Below are 20,081 nucleotides of genomic sequence, written 5' to 3'. Positions count from 1 at the left end.
AGGCGATGCACCTCTAAGAAATATTACAACTTACAATCAATGGCATGCGATTTTGCAGTTGAGCAGTTGAGTCTCATGTCGACAAGCTAGAACAAAGTTGAAAGTCTCTTTAATCAGATAGAAGTTTATACAGTATGAATAAACTAGCCTAGTAAGCCTCACAACTAGCACTACAGCATATATCAACTATAGCTGTACAGAGTCATACGTAACAAGCAAGTCTAGGTGGTCTCGATAGAAGACAAGAGCGCAAGTATCCACTAGCAAAATACCCTTCAAAACATACCATCGACTGACATTGTTTTGACATTAACTACCTCACAACTTTGGTAAACCCTACTTTTAACCTACCTACTAATACTACATGGGGCTTCATCCCCTTCTTCGGCAGCTTATCTGGTAGTATAGTAATCTTAATACACGGTGCTTCAATACATGTCATTCTGATGCTGTCCTCTTTATTTCGTCAAAATACCAGTATGCTCTTATCATTGACTTTTGCCTGCTGCTGATTTCACCACCCTACGCTTCCAAGCCCCCTGCAAACGGAAGACAGAATTAACAATTTGAAAGATGCATATATAGGAAAGATATGAAGCTGAATGCAGATGGAAGATGAGTACAAGAGGCTCGTCGTCGGATATTTCTGCCTCAGAGTCATTGGTAGATGAAGGTTTAAATTCATCTGCACCCACTGGAGAACTATGAGCATCATCTACATCAATTTCTTGATCTGAATTCTGCATTTCGCTGGTAACCACCCTGAAGCCTTTACCTGATACAACTGCTTCTTGTGTCCCTTCTGCATCAGACCCATGTTCTTCGGATCCACTTAAAGTATGAGAGGTACCTGCTGCATGCTTAATTTTTCTTCTGAAATCATCGTCTTCCTTCGGCTTTTCTGCATCACTGGAGTCACTTCCAGCATCCGTCTGATGTTCACTGGAAATTGTAAATCCATGAGTAACAGGATCCTCCTCGGTGCCTAATTTTTCTTCCATCCTATCAATTTGCTCCTCTTCTGTATGATAATGCCAAAAAGTATTTTAAATATGGTGGATTCTGTGATTTCTTCTGTATGATAATGCCAAAAAGTATTTTAAATATGGTGGATTCTGTGATTTGGATTCACAAGTTACTTGCAGAAACAAATGATATTCTAGCCCAGAAGATTTCTTATGGTAATAAACATTTCTATCTACACTGAAATTTCTATTATGCTATTGGATCACTTCACCACGGAGACGCCCAAAAATATGCCAAGCATTTTATAATAAAAAATTTGATCTTCAGCTTTTAAAAATTTTATAACTGGTGTTTCGCTTTGCATAATTAAAGAGCTAACAGTATATATCAAAAATTATGACATCAAGTTAAACTTAAAGCAATGACTTTGGATGCTAGGTATCATTAGCTCGGAACAGATAAGAAAAAATGCCTAGCATTACTCCTGATCAAAAAAAGATTTAAAATATGTTCTGTTTCTAGCATCATAGAAGTGTAAACATCCCCAGACTTAGATTTCGAAGACATACAAACACGATTGTACTTATAATTCATCTGTATGCTGACTGTTAATCTCTCAGCACAGTATTAATTATCTAGGAATCAATCACCAAGGAACTAAAATCATATAAATTGTGGTGTCTTGTTATGTACAAATATGGAATCCTGGTAAACATTGGTGATGCTAAGGTTACAGGGTCACGAAAATTATATTTACATTTGTAAGACTGGTTCAAGATTTTATATAAGCACGTGCAAAAAAATTGCACATATATCATAACACATTACTAAAAAGCAGGAGATGGGTGTGAGAATGTGAATTACAGGGATATGTGGATTCGACAAACATGACAATCTGGGGACTAGGGTGCGGGGTAATATGCCATCTATATATGTATGACAAAGTCTTTTAACAAAACTAAATAAACTTATGCAAATTAATTCAAATGCAAAACTTAAGCATCTACAACACCAGAAGTTTAGGTTAATAATTTTGCTGACTAGCGTTACTGCGAGTACTCTGCTTCTGGGTATGTAGTTACTTAAGCTCCAATTTTGAGTACAGTTTAAGAAACATTATCATATTGACATATTCTCTGGGATTGTACAAGTGTCCCATGCCGGACACAGGATACGTCAGGTAACCCAAGTACTCTTGCTTCCTAGCACGTTATAAACATCAAAAAATTTGTGATGTATCCTTGCTTCCTAGACAACTTATAAACATCAAAAAATCTGAAAGTGATCGACAACTGCGCTATATATTCTTGCATATGAATTCAAAGTACTTTTTCCAGAACAGAACCAAAAACCAAGTGTTTATCATCCCAATGGTCAACAACTCAAAATCGAGCAAGAATTTGGGAGTTGGAACCTCCAAACGGCATGTACTCTAAAACACTACATCCAAGTTCGTGTAAATTAAATCACAAGAGGCAACTTAGGACAAAGTCTATGGTATATTTATAATAGGAGTAATGACATAATTTTTCAATAAATAATAAACTAGACTGCAATATATGTATGCACTACTGAGTAACAGGAGGTAGATAACATCTATAACTGAATCACACCTGTATCAGTCTCTTCAGCTTTCAATGTCGTCACAGGTTCAAAATCTAATCCGCCAGGACTGTGGCAGCTATCCTCGCCAAATTCAGCAGAAATAGTTTCTGACACCCTCTTTTGACCATGCCTCAAATTTTTCCTTGGAGTTCGTTTCCCTCTTACTTTTGATGACAGAGATCTGCAAATTAAGTCTTATTACATTAGTAAACATAGTGGATACATCTCAGACCACAAGCAATATATTACTCACATCTTGGCTGGCTGTTTGCTTTCCTTTGAATTACCTGAAGACTTCTTTTTCTTCTCACTAGATCTAGGCACAAAAAGAGGAGTTCATAACTTGATTATACATTAGCAAGGAATAAAATCACTAGATTATACATTTCGTAAGGAAGCACACAAATATATATTAGGACATGACAAGGAATAGTAATCTTCATGTAACCAAAAAACTTCAACCAATTATGGTATTTTGTAGTACACTAATAACAGAAACAATAGTACTCTTGTCACTTCAGAGAAGATGCATAGTTCAAGGGATTACAGATTTCCCTGAACAGGAAAGTTACTAGTTTAAGGGCATAGAACAGGGTAGTACTAAAGTACTAGATTATTTTCTACATGTCGTTGTAGTTATTTATCATTTTCTATTTCCATTGCTCATGTTGGCAGACAAATGTTTTTTTTTCTGAAAGAGGGCTAAATAAATATGAATTAGCAGGAAGCACTTACAGTCCTTTAGCTGATCGATTCTTTGAAACTTTTACTTTCTGCAAGAAGGGTTCGGGTATTAAAATTAACCAGAGACCAACAGAATTCGCAAATGAAAATAAAATTAATCAACAATTCAGACCTTTGTTGTCTTTCGACCTTTTTCAACTAGCTCCCAGCGTTCCTTGTCTAAACAGAGCACTTCAACGTCACCATCATCATATTTGATCTTTTCACAAAAAATTCAATGAAAAACATATAAGCTAGTATACAACTAGTATGGAATGAGTTGCCAATTGAAGTACGACAGTACTACTTACCACGTGTTTGTTTTTATTTTGGTCATATGACTTCACCACACCTTCATAAAACCTGTGGAGTCAGAAAGAAAGAAGTTGCAAGTTAATTGATATATCACCAATTTCTCCTTTAATCCAAACTAAAACTGCAAACAATACATTTTAAAGCCGTCAAGATTGTGATTACATAGTTACTTCCCAAAAGATTACTGCAAGAAAATGGCCTCGGGAAGGGCAAAGGTGAAAAAATCATTATCATAGCAGAACCTCTCAAAGGCTTGGATGTCAAATATATAACACAATTCAAATTTCTTGTCATTAATAAGTCTACTCATTCCAGTTCCTTTGTAATGCCTAAAATATACAGACCAACCATCCTAACTAACTGAATGCATGAAGCAAAAATATAACATGATAAACATTTTGGATGCATATACAAATGTATTAGGGGCCCAAAAGAGAACTGACACTTGTTAAAGGCATGAGAACATGCCGAACTTTACATCTGAATTTTTCCTTTATCTCTTCTTCCTTATTCTTAAAACTGCCGTTTTCATGAAAATGTTTATTATTCAAAAGAAAAGCACTCACTGCTTATCCATTGGCCACCAAATTTTGATCTTGCAATCAATCAAGTCAGCGGTAGAATGTCGTGCTTCCTTTGAAGTGCACTGCAGTGAATAAAAATGCAGAACGTCAACAAAAGATTGAGAAAGAGCTTGCACAGTTACCCTTAAGTCTCAAATATGTCACACTGTCACAGATATGAGATACCTAACAAAACATGAGGCGGACACACTTGTTTGTTTACACAAAGAATATATAAACTAGAAAGATGTTATTATTTAAACTCTTGTCTTGATCATTTGAAATATTAATCACTCTTGTCATATTTCACAGTCACGTAGTTTTCTCACTTGTTTCCTTAGAATCTTTATATATCAGCTTTACATGTAAACATGCACAGGCAATAGGGACAAAATCGTAACATTTGACCCAGATAAAAAGTTAAGCTGCCAGTAACTATTAGTTCCACCAGTAATTCACAAGTACAAGTTTATTAGAGGTTGAGGATTTAAGCCTGAGTGAAGACCCTAAGTGCATTGGCGTTTGCTTCCTGCAACTGACCATTTATAGAAAAAGAAGAAAAAAATGCAAATGCTTCTGATACCTTGGCAAGATTGTTCAGCCTGTTGTTTTAAACATTTAGTATGTCTTTGTTAGGTCATGATCAAAATGAAAACCGAATATATTAATGGATCCAATGGATTTGTCAGCCTTAAGTTTTGAAATTTTGCTTTTTTCTAATTCACCTCCAGTGGGGTCTCAGTATTTATACTATAATATTCAAATTACAGCTCGGTACTTCAGTTTTCATGTTATCATATATATGTGTGTGTGTGAGAAGTATTCAAATTACAGCTCGGTACTTCAGTTTTCATGTTATCATATATATGTGTGTGTGTGCGCGCGCGCGCGCGTGTGTGTGTATATACATGTATATATATATGCAGTGATTCACGTGAGAACAGTTTGTTTTGTAAGAACAGTTGTTCTGCACTTTCAAAAAGTGCAGAAAAACTGTTCTGTAGATATTTAACTTTTAAAATGTTGTATTGTTCTGCAACAGTACAATAATGTTCTCAGTGTTCTCACATTGTTCTCCTATATTGATATAGAGAGAGAGAGTCACACTCCATGAAGAACCATCTTATATAGAGTCTAGTAGAGAACACCTATATATACACATACATGTATTAATCTCATTCTTAATCAAATATATAGTTAGTAAATCAAAAATTAAAATTTCATCATTTTTCCTCCAAAAAAACGTTGAAAATTAATCATAATATCCAAACTGGTTCGACAGTAGCACCATATTCGTCCATAGTGGTTCTACAGTAGAACCAAATTTAAAAATCAAAATTTTTATATGCACATCAAAAACAGATGTGCAATCCAGGTTTCTTAGTGATTACTGAAGTGACAGTAAATAGATGAAATTGACGGACGCATATCATATTAAGTTTCTAGAGATGATCACTTGCCAAACCAGTTCCTAGATATGGCCCCAGCACTATCATACACTTGTCCAGACAACCAAGAAAATTAGAACTTGAAGTAGTCAAAAAAAACACATAGATTTAAATCATCTTTGATATCAACCAGGCTCAATTAAATAAAAGAGGTTAGATTAGATTCAGAAAACTGACCTTTGCCAACCCCACAACGCTTTTCCGTTTGCGCTTCTTGACAGATCCTGATTTGCTATCGGTACCAGTATATATACCATCTGCATCCCTATGTTTTTCAGGCTTCTACAAAGGAAGAATTTTTTTTTATTACAAAACTCAATAAATTAAGATTCAAATCAGAAACTGCATCAAGTAAGAAATGTTACTTCCAGGTCATGGTCAGAATTTTCTTCAGCTTTGTGAACCCCGTTACGATCATTAGCAGAGCCTCTACCTTTAGATTTTGATAAGGAGCCTGTTTTTTTCCGAAGACTAGGTGCCAAAAAGTCTGACTCGGCGGCTTCATTAGTATTTTCCTGAGAACTTTTTTCTTCAGAATCATTCTTTAGTCTGTCATCCATTTCCATGGATTCTGATGTGGGCTTCCTTTCCTGAGATAAACTGTCTGCTAAAGTACTGGCTACTCGTTTAGTAGCAGCTCTAGAAACAGATGGTACATTATGAGCTTGGGCAGATGATGACCTTTGGCGTTTCAGTATAGGAGCATTTTCAGATTCACTTGTCTTTCTCTTGATCTTTTTGCGCTTACGATCATCAGATCTGTGGCGAGCATATTCATGACTACTTGGTTCATACTTATCCAATTTTCCTGCATTGTCCAAATCCATTTCCCTCACCATTTTCAAGATATCAATATCATTTTTTGTTTTCGATTTGGGTGGTGAACGCTCATCCTTCATCATTTTTCTTGCCTTCATACTCTTGGCTCTTAGACGTTTTATCATTTTCCCCAAAGGAACCTCATTTCCATCAGTATCACTGTCTTTTATGTCCTCATCTGCAGCAATTCCCGCATGAACCTGATGTAGGAAGCACACAAAAAATTGACTAGGTTACATTCCGTCCAGATCATTTCAAGTGTGGTGCTTATCCTGATACTAAAAATGTTAAAAGAAGAAGTGACATACAGTTGCATTAGCTTCTAAACTGAGAGACTCAAAGTGGGATACCACAACATCATCAGCTAACCATGTTCTCCCTTCGTTGACCTATTAGATTAAGGTGGCAACCCAAGTCAGTAACAAGTAGAAATTTCCACGCTACAATCAGATAAGGAAAAAAAAAAAAAAAAACCTAATATGATGCTTAAGTTACAATTGCTGAATTCTTAAACACAATACTATATATCTGCAACAATAAATGATGAGAGAATTGTTCAATGACTAATGGATACTTCAGAGACATCCATAACTATAAACTATTATTACAGAAAATATCTCACCCCCACAGCCCCAACCCCTCTTTTATATTCTATTTGGTTCTGCCAGTTAGAACAACAGTATCGACCACGTTGCCTATATCCTTTCACAAAATGCAATATTTCCACATGGCAACTAACTCTTCAATGGTTGAATATCCAAGTAATCAAGTAAAAACCAAGAAAAAACAAAGAGGAAGAGGACTCGTTTAGTCATGGAACACTTGGCACTGCCAAGAATTTCAGGAATATAATATTGAATACTCTTATATGGGGAAGGGTAGGTGAGTCAAATCAATTTTTACGCTCTGTACTGATTTATTAGTGTTTTATGCTACCCATAGAGCCATTTTGTGATAGGGTTTTTAGATATAGGAAAACATTGGCTTGTTATGGTTTTCCTCGGAGCATTAGAGGAAGCACTACTTCGCACTACAGCTTATGACCACCAAAATAAATGAAAAGTGATAATGCAGAAGGGACTAAAGCAAGATACCCCTCAATGCAAATGGCCTTTAATTTACAAGGTTCTTTTTTGGAAGAACCTGCAACTAGGTGTGAATCTAGATTCTCAGCTGTTTGAAGACTGATTTAAATGACCTTCATAATGTCCAAACCAACAAAAATTATAGAGAAAGTAATATCTAAAGTTAAGGTAAGACCAGACAGTTATAAACATAATGTAAAGAAATCTATGTAATTTTCTCAGTCAATAGCCCTTCGCTTGTACTACACATATTCAGATCAAAGAAGTACTTGGTCCACAAAAAACTATTCAGTTTTTACGCATGCACTTGGTGTTTGGTTTACTGAGTTAACAATTTAAATATTACTCAAGAAAAAAAAAACTCGCCTGAGGTTCAGCTTCTTTGGTATCATGTTCTTTGTACAAGATAGGAGGCAGGGATGCAGACATGCGCAAGACTTGCTGGTTCTCCTGTTTTTTAGCCAAGCGCTTGATGATTGACAGACCGAGGTCACAGATTCCATAAGAGTTCTGAAAAGAAATTGGATCAGAATGAAGATGTGTGCTTTCACTAAATTGTCTTATTTTCCTTAATTTTCAAAATTGCAAGTATATGAAGTTATGTTTTTATCTTTATTTACATGACCCCTGCGGCACCACATATGTTAGAGCTTGAATACAAGGGAAAACTAATCACCCAACTCTCTTACCTTTGACTTGGTTGTATCTACAGAATCTTCCGAAAGCTTTATAGTTTCAAGTATTGAAACTATCGTTGAAATATTCTCCTTCTCCTTGATAACATCTTCTGACTTATCATCTTCTTCTCCATTCACCAGCATAGAAAGAAACACATACAATCGCCTGGAAAAAAACAGCGGTAAATACTCTGCTTGGGCAAAAATGCAACAGATCAAATCTGTCCATCAGGGTCACTGATAACATAGACAGGACCTGGTGGAAGAGTATTCAGGCTCTTATGTGATAAGACCAACAAGCAACTACACTCCTATGTAGTACTGGACAACTATTTCTTTATTATATTAGACAATGTGTGGAACAAAAAGCTACACTTGAAAAAAATTGGAGATAGATATCAGCTTTTGTTTCTTAAGCAGGTATATTCTAAATATATACGATGAGCTTGTTACAACTTTCTGTAGGCAATGGTCGGCCAGCAAGACATGAAAATGTGTGGCAGTAGTGTCCTAAGCATAACTGAGATCACAAAAAGTTTGGGCAAAGTTTTTGAATATGTAGGTACATACCTTAAAATTCCAACTCAACAAGGTACATTCAATACACTAAATTTTTTATGCACAAAGTTTGAAGAAAGGGATGCCAAACTCATGGAAATCATAGAATAGGAGCACTCATTTATAATATATAGAAGCAATAGAAATACGTTAGATCCTAATTCTTGCATAATAATCTTTTCTTAAGTAATGTATAGTAAATTCAGCAGCCGTTTGTTTTCATGGATCACTAGTTTTGGTAAGAGTTTCGCGAAATCCTTTTTAAACTCTCATAAAATCAATTCATAATTGAATTAATTACAACATAAAGAAATGATAAACCAACGTGATAAATACAATTAATATTATCTAACTTAAGGAAATTTTAATATTCAGAGATTTGGTTAAAACTCAAAACACCACAATTGTTGTAACAGGCAATATCTAAGTTCACACATAAGCCAAAGAACACAGAAAATAGTTGGGCTTTGAATAGATGCAACTATTCCTGTGATATTGAAGACAAAACTTAAAGAACCAGAAGGGTCTTCATCCACTATGTGTCTTTAGCAATTCTCTACAACATTTTTTATTTCATTATTTTTCTAATTAACTTTTATGCATTCGGACAAAGTCCCTTAAAGCAGTAAACATTTTAAAATGGTATATACCTGTATATTGGCTCAAATGATTTAACATCTTTACATTCATCAACATTAGGACATGAAGAATGGTGAGCAATAGCGTGAACAATATATGGGAGAATAAATTCTGGATATGCCGCAGATGAAGCTGCATCAGATTGCACAGACTGCCGTGCTTTTGCTTGCTGACACATCTGAACGATATCATATAGGTTATGTTTATCCTGTGATAGCAACATAAGGGGGATGTCACAATTTAGAAAAGAAACCAAATTAGCAACTCTTGTTTAGACTTTAGACCAAATATCTGGTAACCAATCTGATTAGTACCTCTTCGAAATCAGGTTGCTGAGGTTCTAAATCAAATATGAATGCACAAGCATATTTGGGGTCCAAAAGCCGGTCCTTTATGTATTGATGAATTTTTCTTAGAAATAGTCTCTTGACTTGAGGGAAATCAACCTACATATATAGCAAAAGGAGTTCTAAAACTTGATTTAGTCTGTCAATTTTGACGGAGGAGAAAATACTAAAAAACTCAGATCCATAATATAATTCAGCATACATAACCATCATACATGTATAGAAGGAATACTATATAGCGTTTCTTTTATTTTGAGTACAGATGCCATAAACTTAACCTCTGAAGTCTTCAGGGTAAGGTAGAAGAGATCAACGGGAATCATATGATCCCAATGTCTAGACAATCGAAGAATAGACTTTGCTCCAGCAAGCTTCATATGGGCCTTGACAACTGAACTGCAAAATGGAAAGAAGACAAGAATGCATAATAAGAAACCTTTTTAAAACAGGTATAAATGATCAACGGTGAAAATAACCTCTTATCCCGTCTATACGGTTCTAAGAGCCACGCTAGCAATCACTATTCCTAAATAGCCATCATACCTTGATACAATATCCTTCGAAATCTCCCCAAAATGAAGCATATTTTTAAGCATTGCCATCAGGTCTTCAATTCCAAGACGAAGGTTAGCATCTCTGATAGGCAAGTAGCTCTTAACTAAGGTTTTCCATGCATATATCTGCATAAACGTTCAGGATTCATTGCAATGACTAAGAGTTTACCCAGGTGGTGAATAAACAAAGATACGATGTACAGAACAGTACCAAAATAAACTTTTGGCAAAAAGATACTAAAAGAACTTTATATATTAAAAAAACTAATTAATCTACAGCACACAAACAAAATGACCTTCAAGGAGCACAGTTCGCTTCTCTCATCCCAACTTTCTTTTGTTTTGTCATCCCCCATCTGCAGCAATGATATTGTTTAAAAAGAGTTTATTTGTACAGAGCTTTATGAGTATACAATTAAATGAAACTTGGGGGTGCATACATGACTTTGCTCAAGAATCTCCTTTTTTATAAAAGTTTCAATTTCATTTTCTCTTGTTTCAAAGACAGGCATTGCTATTTCAGCTATACATCCTAGTGATTGTAGCACAGCTGGTAAATTTTTCTTTTCCTTTAACATATCCAATAGCCTCTGCACAGGGAGCAAGAAAAATGTCACAACTTGATATTCAATGAATAGGATTTGATCTAAAAGTACTGTATAATTACTGTCGGAGGAACCTTGTATAGAACAGAGAGTGACATAAGCCCAGCATCCTTTGTCACTGCAGCTAGTGCATGTACAGCATACTTGGCCTGCCTTCGACTACCCTCCAAACATATTCTTTCCAATATAAGATCCAGAGAACTGCAGAGAAAACAAATAATGCTAAAGAATACATGGATATTAATTCTCAGAACTCTTCAGCTTTCTCACAGAAAAATTAATGGCTGCTGTTTGTGTATTATTGAAATCAGTAAATAGTTAAATACACAATTTAGCTTTTGTACCTAGATGAAATTCGCAGTTGATCTCTAATGGTTCCACCAGCCTTTGCTAGAACATGCAATACACCTTCCTTTATTACTTCATTTTCATCTTCAAGGAGATGTACAACATCTTCTTCAATCCCACTAAGCACCGAAGGAATGGAGCAAGCAAGAATCTGAATTATTGCAAGTAAATAAAAATATCATAAATATCTTTTTCTTTTATGTTTCACATGCAAAAGTAGCTAAAGAATCAGATCCAATTAATTACATTATGAATTCTATAAAGATTATGGGGAAAGTGCATTAGCAAAAATAGCTTCTACCATAAAATTTAAAACGAGATTATTGTCAAGGGAATATAAACTGGGTTACACAGCATACACACACAGTAACAAACTAGACATTCAGATGAGAGGGGTACAAAATATTTTAATGCAATACATATTTAAAAAAATAATTCACTTTAAAAATTCATTATAGTTTTGTAAATAAATTATAATTAAAAATTATATTTTTATTAAAAATGTGTTATCCAGTGAAATATTGTCACATAAAATCATTTTAACATACTAGTGGCAAATAAGAAGCTAATAATTATAAAATTATGTCATATTATTTTTACCACAAGTATATTCATGCAAGACAAAATAAACTCGGCAGTTCCAGTGGATTTCTGCATATCAGCCTCTTGAAGGATTTCTTTGACATATTCTTTGTTAAAGAGCAGATTTGAACATTTCATTGAGAGAGCACTCAAAAACTCATAAAGTCTATGCTTTTCACCAAGGATCCTTAGTACATCATCCTGCAAAAGAATATTGTTTTGGGATCATTACAGAACTATTTTATGCACCAACAGTCATCTCTCACAAAGTTGGAAAGATTAATAACCAGATCCTTACCCGACAACGACAAGCTTGTAGACATGTAGTATTTGGATCAAGTAGAGTAGACAATATTTTCCAAACGTTAGCATCTTTTAATTGATCAAGTATTAGAAAGTTTTCCTCTGCCTTCCCTGGGTCTATAAAACAGCGAGACATAGTGCGGAAGCAAACCAAAACCTTTTTCCGGAACTCTGCACCATCATTGTCCTGCACACAATTGAGAATGGCATTGTAGATTAATAGTTCTTCCTCTTTCCGATTTATTAAGCACCCAGTTACTGCTAAATCACATCAGTTTCCACGGAATCAATACTAGGCCTTGCATTTTCGAAGAGTACTCCGCAGAAAAGTTATAAAACATTTTAATACTTTTCAGTTTATAATTAGACAGTAAGAAAATCTTTTTATGTTCTGTTGACAAGAACATTCAAGTTGAATACCTGATGCACCTGCCTTAAGGAAAGATACTTTATCATCTCTTGTTGTACCCTAAAATCCAAGAGAAAAATCACCCAATATGATAAAGCAAGATATAGATGAAAAGTAAAATGTAAAATATTTTATATTTGTAAATATGACAGACCTTTGCTTCTGCTCCAGAATTTTTTCAAGAGCCTTTATCTCAACTTTGTCAAATTTCGTAAACACTTTAACCCAATGTCTAACCTTATCTTTGACAGAAAATTCACTGGGAAACAGGGATGAGCATAAGATAGGTTCAACAGCATCTGACCTGTAGAATTAGATAAAGTGTTCAAATATGTTTTTGGGAACATCTATACCATCACAGATCAACTTGTTCAGTAAACTACTAATCTTAAAGAGTATTATTTTAAAAGTTTTGCAGGAATGTTTAGATACTTGGAACAATCAAGTTCAAGAAGTTATTGAAGGTTCTCATAACATGTACCTCATCTCCTTACCTGAACTTATGTTCTTTTTCTAAAAAAAGATTGCAATTTTCTTGGCCAAAAGCATTAAATTGAACAAGGTTTTAACTGGTACAAATCTACAGAGATATATCCTTAGTGCAGAGGAGAACATATGTTAATATAATTATGTAACAGAATACTGTATCTTGCCTGAAATCTTTGTCATAAAAACACCTTAGGATCTTCCCAGGAATCCAATCATAGTCATCAACACTTGTGTACGAACCATCAGAGCACTTTAGGCAATAATTGTTGTAAATCTCAGCCAGCCTCTCCATAGCATATTTTTTCACAAGAATCTGCAAGGATAAAAAATTACAGAATGCAGTATAAAGCCATAAATTGGTTAAACCGGCAAAAGAAACAGCCCTCTGAAATCGGAGAAGTTGTTGTATACCGATTTATCCCTGAGACGTTCTGCAACGAGCTTTACAGTTTCAACCGGAACAGAAGTCAGGGAACAACATGCCACATCACACAAAACCGCAACAACTTGTTTACGAACATTTTCATCATAGTCCAAAAGCCGGTCAAAGAGAGCAGCTAAAAATATTCACATATCGAAGTTAAATAATGTTAAATGCAGTAACTAGGTAGAGATAAATTTAATATTTCTTACAGATAATTTGAGGTGCTTCAGCCCTTGAAGGATTTGACAGTAGGCATCTCTTAACATATTCAAGGACAGACATCCGAACCTCCACAACTCTGTCAGTCAACCTCTTTAGAAACTCAGAAAAGATTGGCAGAAATGTTTCAAAGATAGCAGATTCTGGGAGTGCAAATAGATCGCCAACTAATTGTACAGCTTTCAGCCTTGTGTCTATGTTATCCGTCTGTAAAGAGCATATACCCAAAGCTAAGATTAATTCGCCAAAAGTGTCGTACATCACTGGAGACTCATCTATAATATCATGTGGGGATTTTACTTGTGCCAACAGAGTACATTCAGATCTTGACAAAATACTGGTTAATATTTAAAACATATACACTTCCCTACCAGTACAGGTTGAGAAGAAGGGGCGGGGGGGTTGTTCTACACTAGAACACGGTAAAACCGGACTTGGAAATGAGACGCGACAAAAAAGGAAGAGTGCATACATGGATTCAATTTCAATATTTTAGTTCAGCACAAAGAAGCAACTGCTTTACTGTTCTTACCAGTAGCTCTCCTGTAAGGTATGGAACAACTCCTGATAATACTTGAGGAGCACACCGATAAATATCATACATGACTTCATGGTAGTCAATTTGAGAATCCAACGACCTGCTATCACCTGACATTGATGATATAAGAAACTGCTTTATGCCAGGCTCAAGTTTTCCACTACATTGCTCTATAACATTCATAGCAAGTCTCCTCCCAGCCTTGGTGGCGTCCTAAATGTTAAGTGAACCCATTAGTATCAACAAATATATTCAAGTAATCAGCGATAATAAAATTATGTAGCCGGAAGTTCATAAGCAGCAGGTATGAGTACATTTTTATTCCGGCCTAAAATAGACAATAAAACAAGGAGGAGATCCTCTTGAATTTCCTCGCTCTCCTCCAAAAGAACCACCATAATAGTTTGCATTGAACTTAAAACACTTTCTGGATGCCCATCACTGCAACATATACAAAAGAGAAGAAGGAAGTTAACTGATCACAATTAATAACATGAATAAGAGCTCATTTGGCTAGCTTTTCCCTGACACAAGTCAAATTCATTGCCTACTACTTTCTTTTTTTTACAAGTCTTTTTTTTACAAGTCGGGGGGAAGAACTTCAGCAAACAGGCCCTTTAAATAATAATTAAAACAATTTTATACAAAGTCCACCATGAACTTTTTGAGGTAATACATGTGAGGGTTTTCATATTAACCCCCCACCAAGTTAAACAAGCACAAAACAAAAAGAATATAGCAGCACTTAACCAATCAAGGATACTTGAAGAAAAAGGTTATCATTTTTAATTTTCATCAAAGAAGTGGGTAGCTTAGCATAATAAATCCTATAGAAGACAGCTTGGAGTATGCTTTAGTGCCATTCGAGATAAGAGCAACAAAATGATAAAGAACTTTTCTTATTTGTTTAACATAAATAAACTCAACAAGATGTGCAAGTGGACTACTTATTTTATCCTCCAATGACTTGCTTAATGTTTTATTTAGGCTCTTTCAGTTCTCCCCTTGTTCCCATGTGTTCAGTACTAATGAAAACAACAAACACAACAATCTGACAGGGACATAAGATTAGAAGACATTAGAACAAAAGACAGAGACCACTGTTCCTAAAATTAGAAAGAGGAATTTGACTGATGATCATGAAGCAAATAAAGTTTAGGAAGCTGAAATATCACTTGCACCGTTAAACAGCGCAGATAAATACATCACGATACTCTTCAAAGAAAGGAAAGAGAAAACATACAACTTTATATGAGATACAATACAGGGTCATACTTGAATTAAAGTGAAATACATAATGGTTGCAAAAGTATTATGTAAGTATTTGGAACAAAGTTGCTGGATTGATCAAATAACATTGAGATAGGCCAAAAAAGAAACAGTAGCTTATCAAGTAGAGATGATCCAATAAATGATTATTAATAGACACAGTGTGTTTGAGAACCAACCTGGCAACAGCCAAAAATGTACTGAACATTTCTTTAACCAGATCATCACACTCAAGATCTAGCATCACAACACATGACCTATATCTTGCCAGAGTCTCCAAGATAACAACTCTTCTTCCGAATGATGGACCACTCTTATCACTTAATCCACTAAAGGTGCTTACGATCAAATGAAAGATTTCCTGAAACATTCGAAACATGAGGTCCAAAAACAAATGTCCTGATAACAGGAATACGAATACCAAGTACTTATAGCTACAATTATATTTATGTCATCTTGGTAAATAACCTTCAAAATGTCATCGTTGTAAGGAGCTTCAGGTGCAGTGATCCGGGTTATCTCACATATACAGGTTGCAACGAGGAGCTTAACCTCTCGGTCTTGATGCTTTATCAGTTCTGGTTTCACAATGGCATCTAGAAAAGGTTGCATGGATGTCAACACAGACTTTGGAGGTGACTGATCAATCTCAGAAAGAGTGGCTGCGGCTTCCTGCTCAACAAGCCAAGTCCATATCAGAGTTAACTAAGTGGAAACACAGAAATTTCCACAAAAAAAAGACAGTTGCTCATATTAAAACAACAAATGAATAAATACGAAAGGGATGAGAGAAATGGCATATGGGTCTAAATTATCTTGACCCCTCAGGACAAACAAAGATGCAAATTAAGTAAATAGCAGAACTTCTAAAGACAAATGATTTTAGCTTCCTCTAATTAATTTATCACTATTATCACATAAGAAAGTATTATTAAATGTTCTTTTTATAATGAGCTGATAGTTTTATAAGTGCAACCATTTCAGAACATGGGGAATGAATAGTGAATATTAAGAAAACAATAAAAACAAAATTCAGGGAACGACAAACACAATATGCAAAGAAGAAAATTTGATGATAATGACATACATCACCTATTATTATAAGAATTTTTTTTCCTTGTACTACATGCACTAAATCTGTACAGTTTTGTCCATTTAGGTTGTGCCCATTACCTTGGGTTTAAATCACTAGATCAGATACAGATTAAAAAAATTTAAGTGATAGTATTTCCTTCAATCTACGGACAACACAGCATAAAATGTAATCCATAATATAATTGTTTCTTTAAAGCTGTTCCAGCTCTATTTGTAATTATTTTATAGTATTTGTTAGCATCATCATTCTGATTGTTTCACCTACTTGCATATAGGCTTCCACTTCTCTACATTTACTACATATACGCAGTCATGAACTCATGATACTACTGATGCAGGCAAAAACGTATATTTTATTATGAGTACTGCAAAAGAGGCGCCAAAATATAACTTCCAATATCAATACCTACATCATGGTCAACCCAAGTACAAACGCAGCCTGCTGAACCAAAGAAACAAGTAGACTCTGGCCTAAATAACTACAGATTAAATTGCTTGCCACCAAATCTTCCAAAAAATATCATGGTTTCCTTATAGTTATATTAACTTCCTAATAGTTAAACAACTTCAGGAGTCCAAATTACCTCAAATTAATTGATGTCACAGGAACAGTACCCAGGGGACCAAAATTACATGCAGTTGGCCACAAGTTTTGCCAAATCAAAGTCAATATTATTCATTAACCATGAAGTTATTTGCAAAGCAGTCCAATTTGTATTTATTGTAGAATTGACAAACTGCAATTTCTAATTCAAATCTGGACCAGATGACTGTTACAGATTGCAATGATATGTAGTGACAAAGAAACAGTTCATAAAGCCTATTTTTTTCATGTTACATATTACTCGATCTTTTACATTTAATGCAGTCATTACATATAAAGTGGATGTATTGGATCTAATTTTTATTCAACTGAAACCGGAGACATCGTGCCTTCTCACTATTACTTCGTTCAAATAATTGATTGCACATTCCTTTAAACAAAGTACATTTTTTCCTAGTAGACCAAATAAAACAGTAAACATTAAGGAAATACAATATGAAGTCTTGCATATTTTCCAACTCAAACAGGGCCATAATAAAATTCAAAAATCCATATATATCGGTGCCCTAACCACAAAATATCTTTCTTCCTAAAAGAGCATGTAGCCACAAAATTACCGAGGTGAAGATACGGGGAATCAACAGACGATGCACCTCTTTGGCCACAGTACAAGATATCAAGTAAATTGGGGCTTCAAGAAATTACTTGTCCCGATAGAATTGAATTTCAAATAAGAATTTCCATAAAGCTATATCCTTTCAAATCATTCTTTCTTATAAATTCACCCAAGATTTATCACTCAACAACAAGGAGATAAGTATAGCATGCATTACAAACCCTAATTGAAGCTAAAGATTCAAACTTTTCTTGAAAACAAGCAAGAATTCACAACAAAGATGAGTAATTTACATAAAAAAACCAAGAATCAAACAGAAAATTTTAACTCCAAGAAAACCCTAAAAAGGCCAAATCTTTGAAGTTAAATTGGGGAAATTGTACCTTTAAGAGCTTGATGAGAGTGTCCTTAGAAGTGGGTAGATTATGAAGCTTGGATCCAAGCTCCTTGAGCAGAAATTGAGGCTTCTGGGCCATTCTTACTACAACAAGTAGCTAATTACACCTCAACATCAGCTTATATAAGATATATGTCTGTATGTATATGTGTGTATCTGTTGCTCAAGTTAAAAGAGGGTTTCTCGTTCGAACAAGTAACCTTTGCTCCGTGCCTCCGTCTGGCGTCTATTACACAAGTATATATATTACAAAGATTTTTTTGTAGATATAGATTTATGTTTGGATGAGTTTTGTTGTTTTTCGGGTATTTATTTAAATTTTTTCAGATTTGTCCTCAACTACTTAAATTCTACTATTTGGATGAGCGGTAGCATGTGAATGATTTGTTTAAAATAGTAATTTATAATTTAGAGGGGTGTGGATTAGGATTTTAAAGCATTTTTTAACATTCATGAAATCCGAGGGTATTCGATTGGGATTGTTTGAAATCCATTAAAATTTTGAGGTATTCAATTGGGATTTTAAATTATGTTACAAAATCTAGTGGTATTCAATTGGGATTTTAAATTATACTTTAAAATCTGATGGTATTCAATTGGGATTGTTTAAAATCTATTAAAATCTGATGGTATTCAAATGTTGATGGATTTTTTTGGATTTCATAAAATGATGAATTTTGTGACATTTTGTGACATTTTTCAGTGTATTTTATATTTTTTGAAATCCCAAATATTGTGCTTAAATCATATCAACTCTGCCACATTTTATCAAGAATCCGCACAAAATCAAAATCACATTCAATCCATTAAAATCCATAGACTAAAAACAATTCATTAAAATCCCAATCGAATACACCTCCGTTAATTTATTTTTGTCATAATTGGTAAATTGTAGTTTGAATTCATTTACTATGGTATTTTGAAAGTAAAATTTCAATTACTATTTTATCAAATAATTTCAAATTATAATATTAAGATTGGAAAATATTGGATAAAAGGTTTGTCTCAGATGGTAGATAAAAATTCTTGTTCAAAATCATCAAACTAAAAAGAATGTTCAAAAATATATATCAAATTTCTGTTTTTTTTAAGAAAAAAAAAAAGATAATTCAATAGATAACAGCCATACGGCATCTACAAAAATGATCGAGTCGAATAAACATAGAAATGAATAAGTCTTCATACACAGTGGCGGAACCAGAGGGAGGCCAGGGGATGCTAGAGCCCCCCCTAACCTGGAAAAAACAATGTATATTTTTTTTCAGCCCTCGCTAAATTAGTGTGATGTTAGTATAATTTTTTTTAGCCCCCGCTCAATTATAAATGTGATAGTGAGGGACTTGTTAGAAAAAAAAGGAAAAGAAAAGGCACTTAGTCTAAAGAGAGTCTAATTAACAAATACATTCAAACTGAGAGCAACTACAACAAACTCCTTAACTTTTCTCTGAAAATAATATAAACAATCAACTCCTAACTATTTAAGAAGTAAATTACACAATATCTCCAACAATATTCCCTACATGCGCTCTCTATCTATATCTGCTTGGAGCTTGTTGGAGTTCATTTCATCTCCATATTCTTCAAATTTAGGCTAAAGAGCTCATATGAAAAATCTTTTGGATATACTCTCATAAGTCATACGCACACATTGACACTACCCTAACTCAGTGGAGTTCTTTTGATGAAAATTTTCTTCGCAATTACTAATGATTTGTCATAAGTTTTACAACAAAGAACTCGAAATATTATAAATACTATGACAATGGTTCGAAATATGAAAATTAAATTGCAGCTATTAAGAGAGAAAGAATGAGAGACATTTTTAGAAGATGTTCAGTGTTATAAAATATTAAAACTTGTTTACTAACCTTTTTATTTAACAGTTTATTGATCTTATTTCCCATGAGATGGATAACCGTTTTACAGAAGGAAAAATAGAGCTAC

At 34.4% G+C, this 20,081-nt stretch overlaps 1 protein-coding gene across 2 annotated transcripts; it reads right to left on the bottom strand.

The window, feature by feature from the left end:
- Window positions 1–87: 87 nt before the first annotated feature.
- On the bottom strand, window positions 88–18,366 carry LOC108202301 (sister chromatid cohesion protein PDS5 homolog A). 2 transcript variants are annotated; one of them, XM_017370691.2, is made up of 33 exons: window positions 18,124–18,366; window positions 15,954–16,157; window positions 15,665–15,846; window positions 14,531–14,657; window positions 14,211–14,429; window positions 13,669–13,885; window positions 13,447–13,592; window positions 13,200–13,348; window positions 12,701–12,850; window positions 12,558–12,606; window positions 12,133–12,324; window positions 11,853–12,035; window positions 11,249–11,403; window positions 10,979–11,105; window positions 10,740–10,889; window positions 10,596–10,655; window positions 10,289–10,425; window positions 10,024–10,141; window positions 9,713–9,844; window positions 9,410–9,606; window positions 8,214–8,367; window positions 7,891–8,034; window positions 6,748–6,828; window positions 5,986–6,639; window positions 5,798–5,902; window positions 4,176–4,255; window positions 3,606–3,657; window positions 3,428–3,514; window positions 3,307–3,344; window positions 2,825–2,887; window positions 2,580–2,752; window positions 624–1,021; window positions 88–539 (listed from the first exon to the last, which is right to left on the bottom strand). In XM_017370691.2, exons 1-33 carry the CDS (start codon window positions 18,214–18,216, stop codon window positions 489–491), a joined length of 5,067 nt encoding a protein of 1,688 aa, XP_017226180.1. In that variant the 5' UTR covers window positions 18,217–18,366; the 3' UTR covers window positions 88–488. The 2 variants fall into 2 exon arrangements, with proteins under 2 accessions (XP_017226180.1, XP_017226187.1); XM_017370698.2 differs by having other exon boundaries at window positions 5,798–5,899.
- Window positions 18,367–20,081: the final 1,715 nt, after the last annotated feature.

Source organism: Daucus carota, chromosome 1, assembly GCF_001625215.2.
Source record: "Daucus carota subsp. sativus chromosome 1, DH1 v3.0, whole genome shotgun sequence".
In the NCBI taxonomy this organism is placed as follows: Eukaryota; Viridiplantae; Streptophyta; class Magnoliopsida; order Apiales; family Apiaceae; genus Daucus; species Daucus carota.
This window is presented reverse-complemented; position numbering and strand designations above follow the sequence as displayed.

Bases quoted from the DNA above. Each gene is read 5' to 3' on its own strand.
- LOC108202301 (XM_017370691.2), bottom strand. From the start codon at position 18,216: ATGGCCCAGAAGCCTCAATTTCTGCTCAAGGAGCTTGGATCCAAGCTT. The intron at 13,593-13,668 runs GTAAGAAATATT...GAATATTTTTAG, and splicing joins TGAAGCACCTCAAATTATCT to CTGCTCTCTTTGACCGGCTT. The intron at 3,658-4,175 runs GTGAGTGCTTTT...CTGACTCCACAG, and splicing joins TGGTGGCCAATGGATAAGCA to GTTTTATGAAGGTGTGGTGA.